Source organism: Ostrea edulis, chromosome 2 (genome assembly GCF_947568905.1).
Source record: "Ostrea edulis chromosome 2, xbOstEdul1.1, whole genome shotgun sequence".
Lineage (NCBI taxonomy): Eukaryota > Metazoa > Mollusca > Bivalvia > Ostreida > Ostreidae > Ostrea > Ostrea edulis.
This window is the reverse complement of record NC_079165.1, coordinates 8,610,266-8,632,287: the sequence shown is the minus strand read 5'-3', so window position 1 is coordinate 8,632,287 and position 22,022 is coordinate 8,610,266. Positions and strand designations below refer to the sequence as shown.

The window sequence follows — 22,022 nt, the reverse complement described above, 5'->3', positions numbered from 1 at the left end:
CGCTCAAATGACAGCGAAAATTCGGTTGACTTCAATTGTGTGCTTCTGTTATCGAATTTTGGAATGTTTTCTTTTAATCGATATTAGTTATGAGTTTAACATTAAAATCGGCCCGAGAATGCCGCCTCCAGCTGTAGGCGGCGAATTTCCAGTTTACGTAATGGCGCCGGTTCTGACGTTTTCCTGGCACGGAGTACTACCAATTGATAAACAAATGAATCTCGCACTGCAATCACAAATCTAAAACATGGGTGGGTAGGAAAAAGATATTGTACTAGTTTTCAAGGTCAATACATTTTTTTCTCTTTTTTGTTTCAAGGTCAAACACATTAAAGCCGCAATCCTGAAATTATAATATCGAAACACAGAGAGCTAATGAATCCGTACTAATATTTCTAATAATGTTTTTATCGTAGTTTAGATGTCTAAAGATGATATACAATGTACTAGTTTACATGGCAATACATTTTTCATTATTTTCCCCCTTTAAAGGTCAAGCGAATTAGAACTGCAATCTTGAGATCAGAATATGAAAAAGAGATAGCTATATAAATCCGTACTTGTAATGATTTCTAATAATGTTTTAAAAGAAGTTTAGAAGGTCAAACAATAATTTTAGGAATACTTATTATGGCTAAAATAAGGAATTCAAGGTCAGAGCTTTGCAACGAGGGAGATTGGTTGATTTTATCTTGTTTAACGTCCCTCTCGATAATTTTTCACTCATATGGAGACGTCACCAATACCGGTAAAGGGTCTGTGCTCGGCGCTTACGGCCATTAAGCAATGAGGGTTCTTTAGCGTGCCACACCCACTGTGACACGGGACTAAGGTCCAGTGACATTCATACCTGATGTCGAACACTTGGCGATGGAAGCAGCATGGATTCGAATCCGACCTTCCGCATGCGGGGCGAATGATCTACCTCTAGACCACTGCGGCGGTGCAACGAGGGAGACAAAAGTGTATTTCCATCAATCATACAACAGAAAATATCTCATCGGGTGAGTATTGACGATTAGGCCGTGGAAACTGATTAAGCTAAGGGTTTATCCAGGATTCTAGATTTTCATGTGCTCTTTCTCTCTGCATCAGTCCATCTTGGTTTATGATCAATAACAACCACTTGCATGTCTTGCCAAATGTGATCTTCTTCGTTGGTATGTTCCCTACGGGTTCGGTCACACGTCTGGATTTGTATGGTTGATCGGCGGTTGTTGGTTCTAAGTCTGATATTTGTAGTTTCCCCAACATATTGTTGTCCAGATTGTTTACAATTGATGAGGTATATGCAGTTGTTGGTTTTACAGGAGAGTTCACCTAATATTTTATATGTTTTGCCTGTAATGAAGCTTTGGAACGTTTCTCAATCATGGCTAAATTTACAAAGCAAACAGCTTTTGTCAGAGCAAGTTGAAAATCCTCCATTGGTTAGAGGGTTGTCCAATCTGGCCCTTGCCACCAAAATCCTTGATATTCCTGGGTCGTCTAAAGGACTCCATTGATGGTTCACTAAATTCTCTTGCCAATCTAGGATTATCCAAGAGTTTAGGAAAGTTATCCTTTAGGATTTAGTTTAGGTCCTTCAAGGTAGGGTGGTAAGTGGTGACCAGAGGTACTTACTCTTCAGCCTTTAATTTTCTTTCTATACTGCAAAAGTGAAGACCTGTCAATTGTTTTAACCTCATTGATGGCATTTGTAACAGATAGCGGCTTGTAACCCCGTTTGCATATATGATGCTTTAATTGTTGACTTTGTTGTTCAAAATATTTCTTGCTGGAACAAATTCGTCTGACACGAATTGCTACTAGGTCTTTCGGTACACTCTTGAAAATGTGATGTGAGTGACACTAAGTATAAATGGGCGTCGGTCGGTTTGGTACATGTATGAAGTCAAATTCAATTTCACCATTTCTAAGGCTGGATGTTGTGTCAAATATGTATTGGTGGTACACTGTATCTGAAATATCCACTGTGAACTTGATACTATGGTGAAATGAATTGACAAAGGACACAAAATTGTCCAGACGCTCCCTTCCTTCGACCCATTTGATTTATATGTCATCGGGGTAGGAAGTGTACTAGTAGAAGTTGTTTTTCTAATCTACCAGTGGTAAGAGGGTGCTATTTTAGTTCCCATTACAGTGGCTCTTACTTGGAGGTAGTGTTCTCCATTGAAAATGAATTTATTGCGTTTAAGTACACGTTCTAAAGTTCAACCAAGGAGTCATGGACGGTTTTTGGTGTTTTCTACTGTTCCAGTCTACCTTACATGCCTCAATGTCTTCATCGTGAGGAATGTTCGTGTATGATAATGCAACGTCCATATTCACGAGAAGGGTGTTGTCTGGCAAGTTCGAAGTTGGTGTTTTGTTCATGTAGTCTGTCGTGTCTTTGAGGTAGGACGGTATGGTTTCTAATTGTACGGCTTGGGATTCCTACTTTATGCATTTTTGGCAGAAGGTAGAATTGTCCAGGTCTACTGTCGATATAGAGGAAACGAGACATGAGAAAGTTTCTACACTCATTTCTGCATCGCGTTTCATTGTTTTAGAGTATCAATGATAGCATTGGCATTTTTTTGTTGAGTCAAAATCAATTTTTTAAATAAAATAATTTATTAGACAATTGCAACGACTACAGTCGGCCCTTTATCTGCCCTCTTAATGAAAATATCTTCCCGGATTTTAAGTAGTGAATGAAAGGTGAACATAACGAACAGTGATCAATCTCACAACTTCTTTAAGCAATACAAAATAGATAGTTGGGCAAACACGGACTCCTGGACACACCAGAGGTGGGATCAGGTGCCTAGGAGGAGTAAGCATTCCCTGTCGACCGGTCACACCCGCCGTGAGCCCTATATCCTGATCAGGTAAACGGAGTTATCCGTAGTCAAAATCAGTGTGTCACGAACGGCCTAACAATCGGTATGAAACACGTCAGACAACATTTGACCCAATGCGAGGTTGTACGGACGAAGTAGATCGTTATAACGACCATAGAATTTGCGAAATGCTGACTTCAATCGAGACTGTTGAAATCCCTGTACCATCAACTTGTTTGTCAGTAGCTTACCTCGATTTAAAAACTGACTATACGCAGAACAAGCTCTTGCATATCGAATTGAATAATGTTAGATTACACCGTCTGGAAAATGTTATAATTCTAATACATGTAATTAAATACTATATTTATACAAACAAGTTTACCCCTTCAAAGAGGTTGAGGTTTGAGACCCTAGAAATTAATGTAATTAGTCGATTATATGTTGAAAAATTTATTTTACTGAAAAATTGTAAGTACAACGAATTTGACAAATGTTTGAAAAGTGCCTTACAAAAAATTGAACATTCATCATAATGTAAAACTTACACGGTACCAATTTTGATGCACCAGATGCGCATTTCGACAAATAATGTCTCTTCAGTGATGTTCAACCGAAATGTTTGAAATCCGAAATAACAATGAAGTTTTAGAGCTATTATAGGGAAAAACAGTGTGCCAAAAAAGTGGAGTCATATTCTAAGGATCATAAGCTATGAAAAGCCCTGTTTCTCTCTATGTGTTGCATCTCTTTAAATGACTTTCTTCCTTCCTTTCAAACGTTTATCTCTAACCTGTCTTTTCTTCTATAAAAACAACGACCAAAACTTTCATATATATATATATATATATAATATATATAATGCACTAAATAATCACAACTAAGTACTGAAAATTTTCGCCCCAGCACGGGGTCGAACCAGCGACGTACGGCACCCACGGCCTAGCAAGATTGTCAAACCAGTGCGTAAGTCCACTCGGCCACAACGACTTCCCTAAAAAAATGAAGCTTTGTTATGCTCCTAAAGCGCTACTTATACACACTGATGCAATCCCACACAGGAATGACTTTAATTCTCGGGAAAGTTATATGAGTATAACCTGGTTTGGGTCAATTTACGCTTTATAATCCGCGAAGCAGATTATAAAAAGCATAAACTGGCCCAAACCAGGAAGCGGATTATAATAAAGCCTAAACTGACCCAAACGAGGTTATACTCGTATAATTTGCCCTAGAATTAATGTCATTCCTTATAATTCAATGTAGGAGACAAAGATACTAGCCTTCGTTTATCAAAATGTACATAAACTCGGAAAAATACAAGTCAACTGAGCCGCGCAATGATTCACTTAGCAACAACGACGAAGCGTCTACATGTGGCTGCGAAGGTCGCCATCTTAACTTATTGTCAATTTGTCTTACTTAGTTCAACAGAGCCTAGCCTATTTATTAAATTATTGTACCGAAGGTGAAGTTTGTCATGACAGAAAATATGTGTAGACTATGCATGCAATGCGTATTTCGCTGCCCTTTAGGGATCGACTTTGAAGTCGCCCATCTCCGACAGATTGAGAAAATATGGGAAATTGCATTGTTTACCCAAAGTAAGTCTTCAAATATCAGAAAATGCAATAATTTGCGGCTTTTAACTCTGTGAAAATTTCTACTACATGAAAACTTACCCTTGCATGCAACGATTACGTTGTCACTAATGGTAAATCCAACACAAGAAAATATGTAAGCAAGTGACAAATCGCGATCCACATGTCAATGTGACTGACGTCATGTGGTAAAATGTGAAGTATGATTTTTTTGTTTGCTTTGTTGAAAGGCGAATCAGTAATGAAATACCCCCCCCCCCTTTTCCCAAGTGAGAAATGTATTTGAAAATTAACAGGGCAATGCAAACTTGGTAAATCATTAATTCGAATATAATATATTTGTTTTAATCTATTTTAAAATTATTCGATCACCATACAGAAAAAGATGATTTACAACAGTGATTAGCGTACAAGTAGATACTAATTGACAACAAGAAAACAGTATGTGTATCAAACCGAAGTATCTTATTGTACACGTTGACTTTCTATTCCACAGAAGGATGAAAACAATTTTCAAATCATTACAGGCTACTACCAAAAAAAAAAAAAAAAAAAAAAAAAGCTGACATTACATGGATTTCAAAAGTAACATTTAAAGTCAGCCTTTTGCAAATTGTATAGTTGACATTTTAATATCTCAGCTGATATTGAAAGATAAATGTTTTCTTGTCTGATCAAGACATAGGGCTCACGACGGATGTGACCGATCAACAGGGGATGCTTAATCCTTCAAGGCATCCGATCCCACCTCTGGTGTGTCCAGGGGTCCGTGTTTGCCCTGTTTTCGGTTTTGTATTCTTGATAGGATTTGTGAGAATGATCACCCCTCAATATCTTCTCATCTATATGTGTTTGCGACAAACACATTACGGTTATTATCTCCAAAAAGGTGAGTTTTTTGCATTGCTAAAGAATACATTTTTTTCAAGATTCGTTTGACAATAAAGGGGAATCATAATAATAATAATAATAATACCATATTTATATAGCACCCTTTTCATACACTATGTACGCTCAAAGGTGCTCAAATGTCCTTTCGTGGGATTGTACTGGGATCTGCTATGTTTATAAACGTCAAAACGAGTGTCCTGGTTTCCCTAAATGACGAACTACAACCTTTTAAATAAAAGTGTGGAACACAATCACAAGTATAAATTGACATAATGCTTATTTTCAAATTATGCAGCTCTGATCTCGTAAACGTGTGGGTCAATATTTGTCGAATATTTGAATCTTAAATAAAAATAATATCTTCATTATATTTTCAAAATTACTCCATGTCCATTAACCGCAAACATGTCCAGAAAGGAAACTAGATTAATATATTTATTTTCTTCTATCACCAATTTTGTTTCATCATTCTGGAGCAGTAAGTCTTTTTTGGTTTTAAAAACATGTTATGAAACAAATGTGACCGGTCGACAGGGGATGCTTACTCCTCCTAGGCACCCGATCCCACCTCTGGTATATCTAGGGGTCTGTGTTAGGCCAACTCTCTATTTTGTATTGCTTATAGGAGTTATGAGATTGATCACTGTTCGTTAACTTTTTCATGTGACGATTAAGATTTATTTACTTTTAATTTTACAATCTTTAAATTTACAAACTTTTCCTTTGCATATTTTTATTTTGACGGATCATCTAAAGTACGTGTGTCTGTTGCATGTAAATGTATATTTGATTTGTACACCATTTTTGGAAATCAGTCAGCAAAGGGGTATAGCATAAAAAGAATATTTCATAGCACATGTAAATTATACCATCAGATAATTTTTTTTGGAAAAATCGGGCCCAATTTAGGCCTTTAGAATCCTTAGCTCTTTTGTTCCAATTCACCTTTTTACCAAACGACAAACAATTACTTTTCTTTTTAAAAAAACGTATGTCGTATTTCCATTCGCAAAAAAGTGTGAATTCGCGGAGACTTATACAGATTCATAACATAACGAAATACTGAACTATATGGATCTTGAAAATATCCAATCTGATGAAAATCAAATCCTATTTGCGGATCATAGGATTTGATTTTATTAAGATTGGGAAAATATAGAAATAATCAAAAATATTCATCATATCTCGAGAGGTTTCTGATGGTTTGATAAATTGTACATTAATCAACAATATTCTTTGATTCTATTTCAGAATGAGGTAGTCTCAGTTTTGGGGTGGGATTTTTCTCGAAAGAAAAATGTACTTACCAAACCTCATACTGTTAAGAGAGAAATCTTTTAAAATCATGTGATAAAGTCGAATGCTCTAAACTGACGTCATCTTATCAGCGGTTCAGCTGTCTGGAGGATACATCATCTTCTACCAAAGCAACTCCACGTGTTTACATACATCATCTACTACCAATGTAACTCAACAGGGACAATTTGCTGCAACTAAAGAGAGTACTTTAAGGAAAATCAAGAAATGTCTTTGATTTTTCGAAAGTTTATGAAATTATATTTATAGTACCTCGTGCCTCTTCATACGCGCTCTATGAAATACAGGTCGGTATGTTCATACGCAGTGGTTAGCCTATTTCAAAAGTTAAACGTTTATGAGACATTAAAGGGAACGTAGGGTCAAAAATTTAATTTTGATATGTGAAAACTGGTACCTTCTAGACAACAAAACCCAGCATAGAAAAAATAATTGCTGCTGATAACAAGATATAATCTGTCATTTACACTGAAAATTCAGCTGTATGGGAGAATCTCTTATCATGGCGGCTGATGACGTACATGCGGCAATTCATTACCGCTGCCGTGCCTATAGGGATAGCATTAAATGGTTGCAGAGTAACACACTTTCCAATATCTATAATAATGCCTGAGTGTCAAGCGAAATTTTGCACTGTGGTTAGAGGAAAAGGAATATCTACCTTTAGCATCCCCAATCCCCCAAAAAATTATGAACTTTGTGCAAGATGGATCCATAACCTAGGAAATGCAAAATTAAATCCAAAAACATTTGTTTTTTCAAGAGATAAAATTGTATGTGAACGGCATTTTGAGAAAGATTGTTTTCAAGAGGATATAAGGGTAAGTACCAAATATATTTTGCTTTTTTTCTCAGTAACTATTAATGATTCTAAATGTATAAATAATCAGTGTTTATTTACCACCTTATAAACTTTAACTTATGATCATTTTCTAATTTGATTTAATTCAATTTATTTTGATATCCTTATCCAGTGAACATTTTTGTACTGGCTAGAGATGAAGGATAAACACTGTATTCTACTTATTCTTTAAGTTAAATTAATTTTTATTTAGGCTAAAATAATGGGATACACACCAAAGAGAAAACTATTAAAAGAAGATGCACTGCCTACAATATTTGATGACAGCAAGCCCAAGAAAATAAGGGAAAGTAGTTCAAAAAGATATGAGAAAAAGGAAAAGCAGGAGGTAATACTTTTATAAATCATTTACAGCACTTCACTTTCACAATTTGTATTAAACCATTTCTTTAATGGCAATGTACAAGTAAAGATATGAAGTACAATACATGTATATATAATTAAAGGTCATTAAAAGTATTTTTCATTTTTTTAAGCTAATCAATCGTCTTCTAGAAAACACATGTACAGAACCTTGTGACCAACCTGGACCATCAACATCTAAGGAAACGGGTAATTTGATGCATTGCTCTATTAACTGATTAACAGAGTTTTACAACCAGGGTCATTTCAATTCCCCTTGCGCCGTTAATCTTTCAAGTCTTGACATTTACGCGGCAATTAATGCAGAGGTGTAGTGATAATCAACTGATTTGTTCTGTATACAATCCTTCTTTTGTAAACAGATGTACCAATAAATCAAAGAAAGAGAAAACTACCAGGAAAAATAAAATCCTCCAAAAAATAAAGGTAAAAATTGTTGTGTGAAATACATGTACCTTTAATAATGAAAATTCATTTCTTTAATTTATGAAGTAATTTTGATGTTATTATATATATTTTCAGCTCAATGAAGACATGGATATCCCAGTTTTTATCCATACTGAAGATAAATCAACTTCCTGCAACATAGAGATCGAATTGCCCAATCATTGTTCAGCATGTGTGCTAAGGAATGATCCAACGATCTCAATATCAGATCATGCTTATTTCAAAACTCCAACCGAACCAGACTCACCTCTCACATCTACACCTATGAAAAAGCCTGTCACAGATTCCTTTCATGATTCACTAGAGACTGTATCCCCAGTACACAAAGCAGATGATTCATTTCAGTTTTCTGAAATTTCATTTGAATCTCCAGTTTCATCACCAAGTGCAAGTTGTTCTATTTCCCAGAATACAGACAAAATTGTACCAAAAGAAGCTGTCAATGAATCAAAGTTTACGGTATTCTCAAGTTGTCTGGATATTCTTTTCAAAATGATTATATGCCAAATTTGTCACTCGCCATTCGATTTTGATGATGTTAGGAAACATAATGACGGAAGTGCCTTGAAAGTCAGTTTCACATGTTTAAATAATCATTCATATTCATGGAAATCTCAACCCTTTATTGGAAAGCAACCTGTAGGAAATATTCTTTTGACAGCAGCAACATATGCCTCTGGAAATACATTTTCATCTATATCCAGCTTTGCAAGTGCATTAGGATTAAATTTCATGAGTAAATCGATATTCTATGATATTGGAAACAAATTTGTTCTGCCTGCAATAGATACTTTTTACAATGAACAAAAGGATGTTTTGCATGCACGACTTAAAAACAAACAACTAACAGTTATTGGAGATGGACGATGTGATAGCCCTGGATTTTGTGCCAAATACTGCACCTATACTATAATGGAAGCTGTAAGCTCTGCAATACTAGATTTTAAGGTCATTCAGGTAACAGAAACTGGTTCCTCGTCACGAATGGAGCTGGAGGGATTTAAACGCTCTTTCACATCTCTTACTGACAATTATATCAAAATTAATACTTTCTGCAGTGACCGACATGTACAGATAAGAAAATATCTAAAAGACCATTTGCCTCATATTTCTCATCAATTCGATGTTTGGCATTTGGCAAATAGCATTCGTAAAAAATTAGTGGCTGTTGCAAAGAAAAGGGAGAATGAAGAGTTAATACCTTGGGTTAGAAGTATTATTAACCATGTCTGGTATTGTGCTGCAGAATGCAGAGGAGATCCAGAGTTATTAATTGAAATGTGGACATCAATCCTACATCACATTCAAAATGTTCACTCCTTTCATGGGGACAGATACTTTGAATGTGGTCATCCTCAGCTTTCTTCAGAACAGTCCCGTAAGAAGAAATGGCTTCAAAAGAAAAGCAAGGCCTACAAGGCACTCGAAAAAATTATCATGGACAAAAGAATACAGAAGGACATCAGACAACTCAACAATTTTTGTCACACGGGTGAAATTGAAGTGTATCATTCTATGATGCTGAAATATGTCCCAAAGCGACAGGAATTCCAGTACCCCCAAATGGTAGCAAGAACCCAGTTGGCTGCACTTGATCATAACTTTAATTTAAATAGAGATATAAAAAATGATAAGCATGGCCAGGAAGTATTTGCCCCTCAGTGTTCTAAAGCCACAGGAAGATGGTCTGTGAAGAATAGATACGAAGAAAAAAATTACTCCTTTCGAAAAGAACTGCTTGAGATTACACTGGAGAATAAAATGTTAGTAAGAAGGAAACGGGGCGAATGTAAATATTGAAAATTAAAGAAAACTATCGAATTACCAGCTGAGATTGCACGATACAGGGTCAGTGATATTAAAATAAAGTACTTATTCAATAGGCATGTTCCGAGTTCATCCGGAACTCCCGAGAATTTTCGCATTTAGTCACGACGGTCACGTGATATATACAAAATGTTCAGCAGGGGTACTTCCGGTTATTATTATTTACATTAGAAACAATGTCGTCTGTCACAAATTTTGGTAGTCGCTCGTATTTTTGCGTCGCCGAGGGCTGTAATTCGGATGAAAGAAAGAGGGGACGGTACGGATACATGGCCAATGTGAGATTTCATCCTTTTCCAACTAAAAAAAAAGCATCCTCGCACAGAAAACGGTGGTTGGAACTACTGAGAAGGAAAAATTACGAGCCCAAAAGAAATCACCGAGTATGTTCTCTACATTTTGTTGATGGGAAACCAACAGAAAAGCATCCTTTTCCAGAGTTGTTTGCATACAACAACTTCAAAGATAGTCAGAAGGTATGTAAACATGCACTTCATATGATTTGTTAAAACATATTATTTATACAGTATGTGGCCATAACTTAAGTGAGACATCATTTCATTTTTTCAGTATATATTTCATTGAAAAATGTATTTTTATAAATACCTATTGTGATGTGAATATCAATCTCATTTCCACACTGAAGCTTGCAAATTTGTAAGAGCAGTTGCAAGTTAAACAATTGTAACCACTTATGCAAGCAACTTTTTTGTTCATTAGATATTCACAATTTGAGATATTTTCAGATTCGCTCAACAACATCAATAACAAAAAGAGAGCAGAGCAAAGTTCCTGAACCACAGATACAAATTTCAACAGAAGCCTCAGCGATTTGTGAATCAGTGAATGTATGTTTTTAATGTAATAGATGAGAACCACGTAACAATCCTGAATGATTAAAATCTTACAATAAATAAGAATGTTCATATTCATACATTTTACAACAAATTTAAGTAGCATTGTTCATGTGTATATGCATATGTTTTATGTCATGTCTATCAATACACACCTAGATTGATGAAATCTGCTATTCCACTGGTGATGAACTTAATGGGTGCTGGCCAGTAACCAAAGAAGTAGAAGTGACTGACAATTCAGCTATGAACATCATTTCATACCCAAGTACAGGTGAGAATTTGTTTCTTTGACTTTTTCATAATTGAAAATATTAAAATTATTAAACTATTTAAAAAATTGCAAATTTCATTTATCAGACACATATGTTGAAGTGGAACACTGCTACACTGGCACCCACAGGGTTGACGATGTTCAGACAAGAGAGATAGGGATACAGACATCCATGACCAGTGCAGATATTGATCGACTGGAGAAGAAGGGGAAAAGACTGGATAATCCAGATCAGCTTATGCGAGAGCTCTTTGTAACGAAAGTTACAAAGAATGATAAAAGTGTCCAAAAGTATACTGGACTGCCGTCAAAACAAAGCCTTGATGGTTTATTTGGTATGATATCCTGTAAAATTTAGAACACGATACAAAAATTTATATATGCACTCTTATATTGATATCTAGCAAACATAAAAAAGCACATATTGATATCTAGCAAACATAAAAAAGCACATTATTCAAACAGGAAAATGGCCTGGATACAAGGAATATTTGGACTTAACTGCAATATTTCTGCAAGCTAATAGATAACATATAATTGGTTATTTTAAACATATAACTTTATGAAACCATAAAATTATTTCATTGGACTTCATCTTATATTCAGGTTTATGAAAAACATTTCTTGGTTTATAGTTGGATATCTGCTGATTTATGAATTTTGTTAAAAAGGCATCTTGGACAAAGCATCACCAGTCCTAAAATACTGGTCAGGACAAGGGAGTGCAGCAAAGCCCAATTACCAGAGTGATAGTCTACACCCAAAGTCAGGACCCAAAAGAAAGCTGACAAGGTTTCATGAGTTCCTACTCACCTTGGTGCGACTACGTCTGGCCCTATCAACATTTGTCATTGCAGATTTGTTTGGCGTGTCTAGCTCCAGAGTATCACAAGTATTTGCTACCTGGATTAATTTCATGTACATCGTATTCACACCTCTATTGAAATGGCCTTCAAGAAATGTAATTAAGAAATTCATGCCTGCATCTTTTCGTGCAAAGTTTCCAAATGTTGTTTGCATTATTGATTGTACTGAATTTTTTTTATTAGAAAACCAAGGAATCCAACTGCGCAGTCTCAAACATATAGCTCTTATAAGCACCACAATACTTATAAAGCACTTGTTGGGGTGTCATCTTCAGGTGCGTTCACATTTGTGTCAAACATGTGGGGAGGTAATGTTTCCGATAGATTTATTACGAAAGAGAGTGGTTTCCTTGATAACATACGACCAGGTGATGAGATTATGGCTGACAGGGGGTTTGTTATTAGGAACCTTTTACTTAAATGCAGATCAACGTTGGTTATCCCCCCTTTTACAAGGAAATGCTCATGGGGTAAAGGAAAGCATTTGTCTCCTTCAGAGATCTTGAAAACGAAAAATATTGCTAGATTCCGTATTCATGTTGAAAGGGCTATTGGAAGATTGAAAACTTTTCATATGTTGTCGAATGTTATGCCTCTAAATATCAAACCTCTTGCTGATCAAATATTGGTTGTTTGTGCCTTTCTTTGTAACCTTCAAAAGCCCCTCCTCAAAAAGTGAACACACATATTAATCAAACTCTCAATTCTGTTCAAACATCTTGTGTATTTATTTTGACAATTTAAAAACCTTTTTATGAATAAAACTTGTACTAAAATATTCATTCGCTTTTCACATCTTGTATAATTTAGAGAAGAAGAAAAAACCCACAATAACAATTTGACAACAAAGCAAATATTTTTAACCTCAATGTCTGTTTATCAACTCTGGGTAAGAAAAAGGTGTTAAAAGAACATAAAAATGTCAAAATGTATTCATCTTTGTAAAAATTCTTCAAACAACATACTAATATCAGGAAGTGAATGTATATGACATTTTTAAAATTAGTTTTTTAAGGTATATAATAATTCCAGAGTCCAATTGGTACACTACAGAATATTACAAGTAATATATTTTTTAGCTGTTTGAAAAATAGCAAGGATCCAAATATTAAAGGTTTTTTGAACCACTTGAAAACAAATTATTGTGTTGATAAATTATACTGCATTCAAAATTCTTGTATGGGCTAATGGAGTACTCTGCATTACTGTTTGAGTGCTTTGAATATGTAATGCATAAAAAATAGTTGTGACTTTTCAACAATAGTCTTGAAAATCTGTTCATCGTAATATATGCGATCAACAATAAAGCCTTTCTTTGTATAGAATACAAAATCACACCATTGTTTGCGACTTACACCCATTTGCCCTTGAATCTGAATATACCATGAAGTGTCAATTTTTAGCCGTACATTTTCATCAAGAGTAACATGATAGTGATTGTCCATGCAAGCTTCTTTAGGCAATTTGTGTTGATGAGTAAAGGAACATTTAATTTCTAAAAGACCTTCACCACAACATTTGCAACTAACCAAACCATCTGGAGAAGCCCCCAGATATGGATTGGTGGAATCTATGAATAAACCACAGAGCTTTATCTCTGCTTGCTTATGTTCATTTTTGTACTTATCAAAATAGAGTTGTCTAGCAACAGGTTCATGTAATTTTCCAAATGACAGTGAAGGTACACATGGCCTTGAAGTTTTGCCCATAATTGATTTTGAAATATAATTTTCTTCCTTGTCTGTAAATCTAAAATGCAAAATGGATCCAAAATTTGAAGCAGTAATTCTACCAACTCTATGATCAAACCATTCTTGATTTTCACTTTGCCCTTTAGTTACATCTTCAATATGAGAAATTGTTTGAACATCAAAAATTTTCCTCATATTTGCATTAACTGAACTTATATCAAATGGACCCTTCATATATTTACAAACTTCTGTCATTGTAGGTAATGAGAAAGCATCATCACTTTCATAACTTTTGTCATAAAGGGTCTACAGAAGCAGAGCCCCTGTGCCTTTGCAAAGTTCATAGAACTCCTTTTCAAGGTTTCCCCGGGGTTCTTGTACAGGCACTCTTGGGTCATACACAACAGAAGTTGCGGCAGCTGGCATCGGACTTGTCTGGTCTATCCTCATGTCAATATCCTTGATCTTCTTGGGGTTGGACTTTTTTCTGGGCTTATCCCACTGACATTGTATGTCTGTACCTACTTGAGTTCCCCTGTCCCTGTGTCGTTCACAAAAACTCGACAGAGAAAACAGGAGTGCAACACAATGCTTGCAAGTTCCATTATCTCTGGAAGAAAAGTAGTAACAATGTCAGCAACTTAATTTATACATGTCCAAAGATTAATATCTTTATTTTTACATGACAAAATTTAATAAAATATGACAAATATGGATGACTTAATGAATTATGAGTCAATAATTTGATAGATGATATGAAGTATGAATATATATGAAGTTTCAACGATGAATTCAAGAAACTCAAAATATTGAAAATTTGAATTTTCTCATTGCATGAATTATGTACCAGTGGTATTATTTCTGAGTTTTCGTTTACAATGCAAATTTAACATAACAAATATGGATGTTCAGTTTATATTTTGAGTTCACCACAATGATAAGCTAACACAGTATACCAATGGCAAATTGAATTGTTTCATTTCGTTGAAATCTTTCTGCAGATTCATCACTTATAATGTGATCGATTAGTAATACATTTCTTGTTTCAAAAATGTACAACTGTGTTACTTCGAATTCCAATATATTTATAATGTTTCATATGTATTATTGTAGTTACTTGTGTACTGAAATAATCTATTGCAATGAATATACCTCACTCACAGTCACCTATGCCTTTGTACAGTGTTATAAATTGGGGCAGTGATCAAAGCACAAAAATGACTTATTCAAATTTTAAAAAGTCACTGTATGCACTTCTCTCATTTCCCACAAACAGCAGTAGTGATGAAGATGACTGTTTCCTCGGACGAGCTTATCATGATGAATGAATGATATATATGAATATGATATAAATGAATGCGATGAGTTTTGGATGAATCATAATCATAATAAATAAATAAAAGCTTATATAATGTTCATGTTATTACTTACGCTACACAAGTACATCCACCAGACATAACTTCTCCTGACATCTTGTTGACCAACACTCGCACTTCATATGGTTGGGCATTCTGTCTCGTCTCTGACATGCATGTTGATTTCAAATATAGATATCCTGGGTGGGTGTGGTAGGCAGCCTTTACATCATCAATATGACATGCCATATGCAGACGATATCCATTATCCTGCTTGTAATTTGCAAGGCGCTCATGGTTCCACCCACACCAACGCATAAAATAGACCAAGACATCACAGGACTCAATATCTGGTATATTTGATAAATCTTTACTCCTGAAAAAGTGTTTTATATATATATATATATATGTATATATATATATATATATATACGTATGCAATTCTTTTTCATATAATCGAGTTGACAATGTTAATGCTTTGTAACTTTTGAAGTTGGACAAGGATCAGGCAGATGCCAATTAATTTTACCCACATAGATTGAAGATTAATTAAGAAATATACATGCAGGGACCTATACACCGGGGCTCATGACATGAAATATTTAAAATATGTAAAGTAGTTGTGGAAAACTATACATAATTTGGTTTCTTTTCAGAGCGATTTAATGAAGAAATAATCAGATTCGGTTAAATCAATTATCATACACAAATGCTGATAATTATTTACCAATTGGAAACAGTATTCACAGGGTCTAATACGACCTTCGCCTCTCCCACAAACACCGTCCTGCGTCTTTCGTCAAATACACCATACTCCTCCTCTGCATTTACATGTTCCTGCATGCATTTAATAATACATTTCCTTTACTTTCTTGATTAAAAATGGTGATCATTTCATTAACGACAATTTGTTGATTAATGTAAGTTACCTCAAGATTCAGTTCCTCAACAAGTTCACACAAGCGAACGGGATCTACTTTTCTGCTTAAACTACACGATATACCCCTGTCTTGCAGATATTTCTTCAGATCTGGCACTTGTAAACCGAAAAAGTTCATATCTCTGTCATAGAAGAACCCCTGCTGAACATTTTTGAAGCGGCGTGACTAAACACAGAATAAAACCCGTGTTCCGGAGGAACTCGAAACGCGGCTATAGGCGTTGTTTTTCGAGTACGGCATCAGAAACACATGACTTCGAACTCTATCGTGTAGCGGATGTAACACATTGATCGGACATTAATTTGGTCCCATCTTTTGACATTGAATTCTACTAGAGAGTAATTGTGTTCTCCGTATCCATTGATGTTTTATGGCCAGCATCCCCAGGTTAGAGGATGAGAATTTTATTCCTGTCATTGTATGCTCGTTACTAAAACAGGAAGGATTATGACGTGTTTCTTCTTTCATTTGACTCCTTTGTGTACAATATCAAATGCCGTATAATGAATGATATGAACTTTTACCGTACCTCACCTTTTACCTGACTTTATTGTTGTTGTCTACGAAATACAATCAAAAGCATAGTAAAATGTCAGACGCATGGTATGTTACCTAAGGAATTAGTAGTTTCCTATTCGAACCAGAGATTATTTACAGTTGTCTCTGAAATATTATATTGGTATTTTTTTAAATATATATTTGTACAAGTCTTAAAATGAACAGCAACCAGCGGATTGTGAACCATTGGACGAACAGGGGGTGTCCTAATTAGCTCCCCAGAAAGCATAAGGATCAGCAAGCCAAAAACGATAAACGTTTAGTCTCTGTAACAATCAGGTAGAAGGTGGCCTGCAAGTCCAGCGTTTTACTCGCCATGTTGTATACATGTTGTCATACTACAATCCTACCTCCAATAAATAAGAGTAATGCAAGGGAGATAATTTAACACAATATAACCCCGATCAGTATTGAACTCGGCTGCATTCATAAACTGCTTTCCAAATAGTTTGTAAACATATTTTCACTTTTAACACTATCATCTTTTAGTTTTTAGGTTATTATTACTATTATTATTTTATTCATTTATAAAGCACAAAATTACATATAGTTTCTATGCGCTGATAGAGGTTCTGTTTATTACATAGTTTCTGATAAAAATTTTTATCATTACTTGAAATTAGACGGTTTTCATAGGAATATATAGGAAATAGTACAAATATACAGAACTTGATATTTTTGTAAATAACTGCCTCCGTTGACATTGAGTGCATTTTATGATCAAAAGACAACCTAATGTTTACTTTTTAGTCACCTTTAAAGTAAATCATCAGATAAGAATATGCCACTTTTTTCGATTTTGCATGATTCTTACAGAGACTAGTATTTAATACTATCTTTAGCCGTCTTAAAGGACATATCTCATATTTTTTAAAAAGTAACAAATTATGATCATTTTATCTTCTTTGTACCTAAAAAAGTAACTCCTCCTCTAGTGTGGGTGCTAAAAAATTGTGATTATTGTCCATAAATTGGATTTAATTGTACAAATCGATAGGGCTAGGGGTATCACGTGGTACCATGACGTCATATGTGTCCTTTCGAACAGCAGGCCCGGAGGTTATAAAACTTTTGAGCATGTTTTCATACTAAAACTCCAACTCCGTACTCTAAATCGTACTCATATTCAAAAGTGAAAGTTATAATAAAACTTTTATCAAATTATTCTCATACTTTTAAAAATGGGGCACATGCTCAAGAAATGTACTCAAAACAAACATGGCTGAGTTTGAGTATGAGTACGGTTAAAAGTTTTATAACCTTCATGCCTGATTCTGTATAGAGGCGGTGAGAGAGCGTACTTTGTCACGATGAAGAGCGACTATGTCGACATTGATGATATTTCCGGTACCTTCACCGTGCAGCCTTACATATATATGTGTGAACCATCAATGTGCCCGAATCCCGATGAAAATGAACAAGAAAGTGACGGTGAGGTGATCATGTTTTGGTCAGTATATCGTTCATATTTTTATCTTCATAAATTAGACGCACTATTTTCATTTGTTTTAATTTCAAAAGCATATATGTCTTTTAGACACAGGTCTCTTTTTTTCGAAGTAAAATTAAAAAAAAACACCTCTAAACACTGTCTAGAAATATTTCGACCATTTTACTGTCTTCTTCAATCGTGTTTATCTGTCATAGCAACGTAACGCAAGACTACATACACAGAAGTAATATGACGTCACAGTAAGTATTATACAATTGAAAAGTAACGTCAAAGTTGATATTGCGCGAAAACATTTGAAAAAGGTAAGAGTCTAATAATAAAATGAACAATACTCACCCGACCTCATAGAACATCCTAAAAATTGACTATGCGTACAATTAAATATCTGGTAAGTAATGTACGGTAGCAAAATTTTAGAAATGTTTGTTCACAAAGCAGTTAACTTCTGGCCTAAGTGAATACGAACAAGAAATATTACAGTAAGTAGTTGTTAATCGTAAATACATCAATATTGTGAAAATCAGTTATTATAGCACGTTCTTTACATACAAGAAATTAATCAATAACAGTTATTATGGACAAAATATTCAACATTAAGAAATGATAAAATACTTGGTATTAACAATAGCGGGAAAAAGCATGAAAAAATAACATCAGTATATTAATCTGTACACACATAGATAATGAAAAATTTATCTCATCAGAGTCTACCGCCACCTCGCCTATAGACGGTTTGTACTATGGGTATGACACAAGCTTGGACAAGGCAACCTGAAGGTTCTTCCAGTATATCTGTATCCAGGATCCTTTTTCGGTTAGTCGAATAGACAGGTTGTCCCGAAAATTTGACAATTAAATGGTACGTATCGTTGGTCATGTAATCTAGTGCTTTATTTAATTTTTGTACTTGACCATGTATCCACATTGTGGATCTGTCACTGTAAGGTATCGTCTGCTGTTGGAATATAATGCTCACTCTCTCTCTCTCATTCAGGATATGGGGCTCATGGCGGGTGTGACCGGTCAACAGGGGATGCTTACTCCTCCTAGGCACCTGATCCCACCTCTGGTGTGTCCAGGGGTCCGTGTTTGCCCAACTATCTGTTTTGTATTGCTTGTAGGAGTTATGAGATTGATCACTGTTCGTTATCTTCGCCTTGCATGCATACTAGTACATTGTGAAGATGGGTATTGTGTGGATATTTCATTTTTAATGGTGTTCTATAACAAGTGGGATGTTTGAGGAATTTATAGCCAACAAATTCCCCAAGGTTCTGAATTATGTGACTAGTGAAAGTAGCGACCTTAATTGTAATAGTGTATGTATGCGTGAAGAGAGCCTTGAATTAGCTCATAATCGAGGATTGATTTTAGAGAAATCAATAAAATGGTTTGTATTTCCATGATTTTATGACAAAGTTCTGTGTAAGGAGAATTGGTACTTATGCACGGCGACTGAACCCTTGAAACAATACATCTGAAAAGAGCAATTACTCGAGGTAATATTTGTCAGTGCCGGATCCAAAAGGGGCGCATAGGGGACGTACGTCACCCTCCCTTCTGTTGACAGATGCATTTATGATAGACGGTACCAATCTACAATAATTATTAACCATAAGACATATTAACTTAGCATAGAGTTTCAATATATCTGACTTGATATATACTGATTTCACAGTCTCAATATATCTGACTTGATATATACTGATTTCACTTTAATGATGTATGTAAAGTAACTTCAGAATAACGTTTTGTATGAAAGGTGAAGATAACGAACAGTGATCAATCTAATAACTCTTATAAAGGTGAATATAATGAACAGTGATCAATCTAATAACTCCTATAAAGGTGAAGATAACGAACAGTGATCAATCTAGTAACTCTTATAAGCAATACAAAATAGATAGTTGGGAAAACACGGGTCCTTGGGCACACCAGAGGTGGGATCGGGTGTCTAGAAGGAGTAAGCATCCCCTGTCGACCGGTCACACCCGCCGAGAGCCCTATATCCCGATCAGGTAAACGGAGTTATCCGTAGTCAAAATCAGTGTGCCAAGAATAGCCTAACAATCGGTATGAAACACATAGCACATCATTTGATCCAATGACAGGTTATATTGACGAAATAGATCGTTATAACGACCATAGAATTTGCGAAATGCTTAATTCAATCGAGACTGTTGCAACCCCTGTACCATTAACTTGTTTGTCAGTAGCTTGCCTCGATTTAAAAACTGACCACACGCAGAACAAGTTTTTGCGTATCGAATCAGTAGAGACATATAAACACCATATGCAGGTGATAATGGGATATTGCTACATAAATATGGGAAGTTGACGATGGAGAAGCTGAAATCATCCCGTTTGTCATACAGTTGAGTTGTCAGTTTGCCGTTATTGTCTACTTTCAATAAAATATCAAAGTATGAAGCAGAAATGAACGACTCTGTTGTGTCTTTTATTTGGAGCTCACAGGGATAAATCGAATCGACATATGAATGAAAGTTATTATTGTTAATAGACAAAACGTCGTCGATATATCTAAATGTCGAATTAAAGGCCACAGCAAGATATTTTTTCTTCTCATGTCGAAATTTTTGAATAAATCTGCTTCATATGAATATAGAAACAGGTCAGCTAACAAAGGAGCACAATTCGTACCCATAGGAATTCCAACAAACTGTTGGAAGACCTGATCACCAAAGACCACGAAGATATTGTAAATGAAGAACTCGAGCATATTTTCTTTATTTCAACTTCAGAGTACTTGTGCGTGGAATCAGAGTGGTGTTTAACAAAGTAAGTTTTTGGATGACTGATCACTAGATATGAATATTTCCTTTTTCCATTTTTGTTGAAGAAGTAACTAAGAACCGGACCCTTTCCCCAAACAATATAAAAAATAAGTTTTTCATTAGAAATTTGCCGTCCTCGGCTAATGTCAGGAAAGATTAAATGGAGAACACAATTCGAGATAAGATGAATAGATTTATTGCTGTTTCCGCGTCGGGTTTCTTGAAATTGTTGTTCATTTTATAGACACGGAAAGATCCCTGCATCTTTTTGGAGTAACTCGTCTTTTTTGCTATTGTTTCTCGTTTTAGTTTATCTAACCGCAGATTAGATTGCTTTTCTTTCTGGTCATTTCATTTTCATGTCAAATTCATTAAGAGCATGACACATGATATGTGTTATAGATATATAGTTATAACGTGTATTTACATTCTTATGAAGCAGAGTTTATTCAAAAGTTTCTACATAATAAGAAAAGAAAAACTGTTGCTGTGCCCTTCAACTCGATAGTTTAGAGATATCGACGATGTTTTATCTATTATCGGTAATCATTTTCATTCATATGCCGATTCGATATAATGTGAACTGGAAATAAAAGACACCACATATTCCTCGTACTTAGATATTCTATTGAAAACAATTGTTACTGTTCGTTATCTACACCTTTCATAGTCAAACTCAACGTCATGACAAACGGGATGATTTCAGCTTCTTCATCGTCAACTTCCTATATCTATGTAGCAATAATCATAATTGATTTTTTTTTTATAATGATCTAGTTTGCCAACACACCCTATAATTCCGTCGAATGCTGTCTGGCTTGTTCATTACCAAATGTTTTTAGCACACTTTTTTGACCACAGAATACTCCTTTTACCTGATCCAAACATATGGTTCACAGCTGGTGTGATCGGTCGACAGGGGATGCTTACTTCTCCTAGGTACATGATCCAATATCTGGTATGTCCATGGGTCTGTCTTTGCCCAACTCTTTATTTTGTATTTTTATAACTTGGTTGGTTGGTTGTATATTGTTTAACGTCCCTCTCGAGAATATAATTTAGGCCTATGCTCAGTGCTAACAACCTTTGAGCAGGGAGG

At 35.2% G+C, this 22,022-nt stretch overlaps 3 protein-coding genes across 3 annotated transcripts; all 3 read left to right on the top strand.

The window, feature by feature from the left end:
- Nucleotides 1-7,555: 7,555 nt before the first annotated feature.
- Nucleotides 7,556-8,286, top strand: LOC125664557 (uncharacterized). The gene is made up of 3 exons (XM_056156651.1): nt 7,556-7,827; nt 7,976-8,051; nt 8,225-8,286. The coding sequence occupies exons 1-3, from the start codon at nt 7,702-7,704 to the stop codon at nt 8,284-8,286; spliced, it is 264 nt and encodes an 87-aa protein (XP_056012626.1). The 5' UTR covers nt 7,556-7,701.
- A 22-nt stretch (nt 8,287-8,308) lies between these two features.
- LOC130052444 (uncharacterized) lies at nt 8,309-10,250 on the top strand. The gene has a single exon (XM_056157529.1). It carries the CDS (start codon nt 8,397-8,399, stop codon nt 10,107-10,109), a length of 1,713 nt encoding a protein of 570 aa, XP_056013504.1. The 5' UTR covers nt 8,309-8,396; the 3' UTR covers nt 10,110-10,250.
- Nucleotides 10,251-10,280: 30 nt separating this feature from the next.
- Nucleotides 10,281-14,532, top strand: LOC125681340 (uncharacterized). Its single transcript, XM_056157530.1, has 4 exons — nt 10,281-10,612; nt 10,883-10,984; nt 11,150-11,264; nt 11,351-14,532. The coding sequence occupies exons 1-4, from the start codon at nt 10,313-10,315 to the stop codon at nt 11,620-11,622; spliced, it is 789 nt and encodes a 262-aa protein (XP_056013505.1). The 5' UTR covers nt 10,281-10,312; the 3' UTR covers nt 11,623-14,532.
- The last annotated feature ends 7,490 nt before the right edge of the window (nt 14,533-22,022 follow it).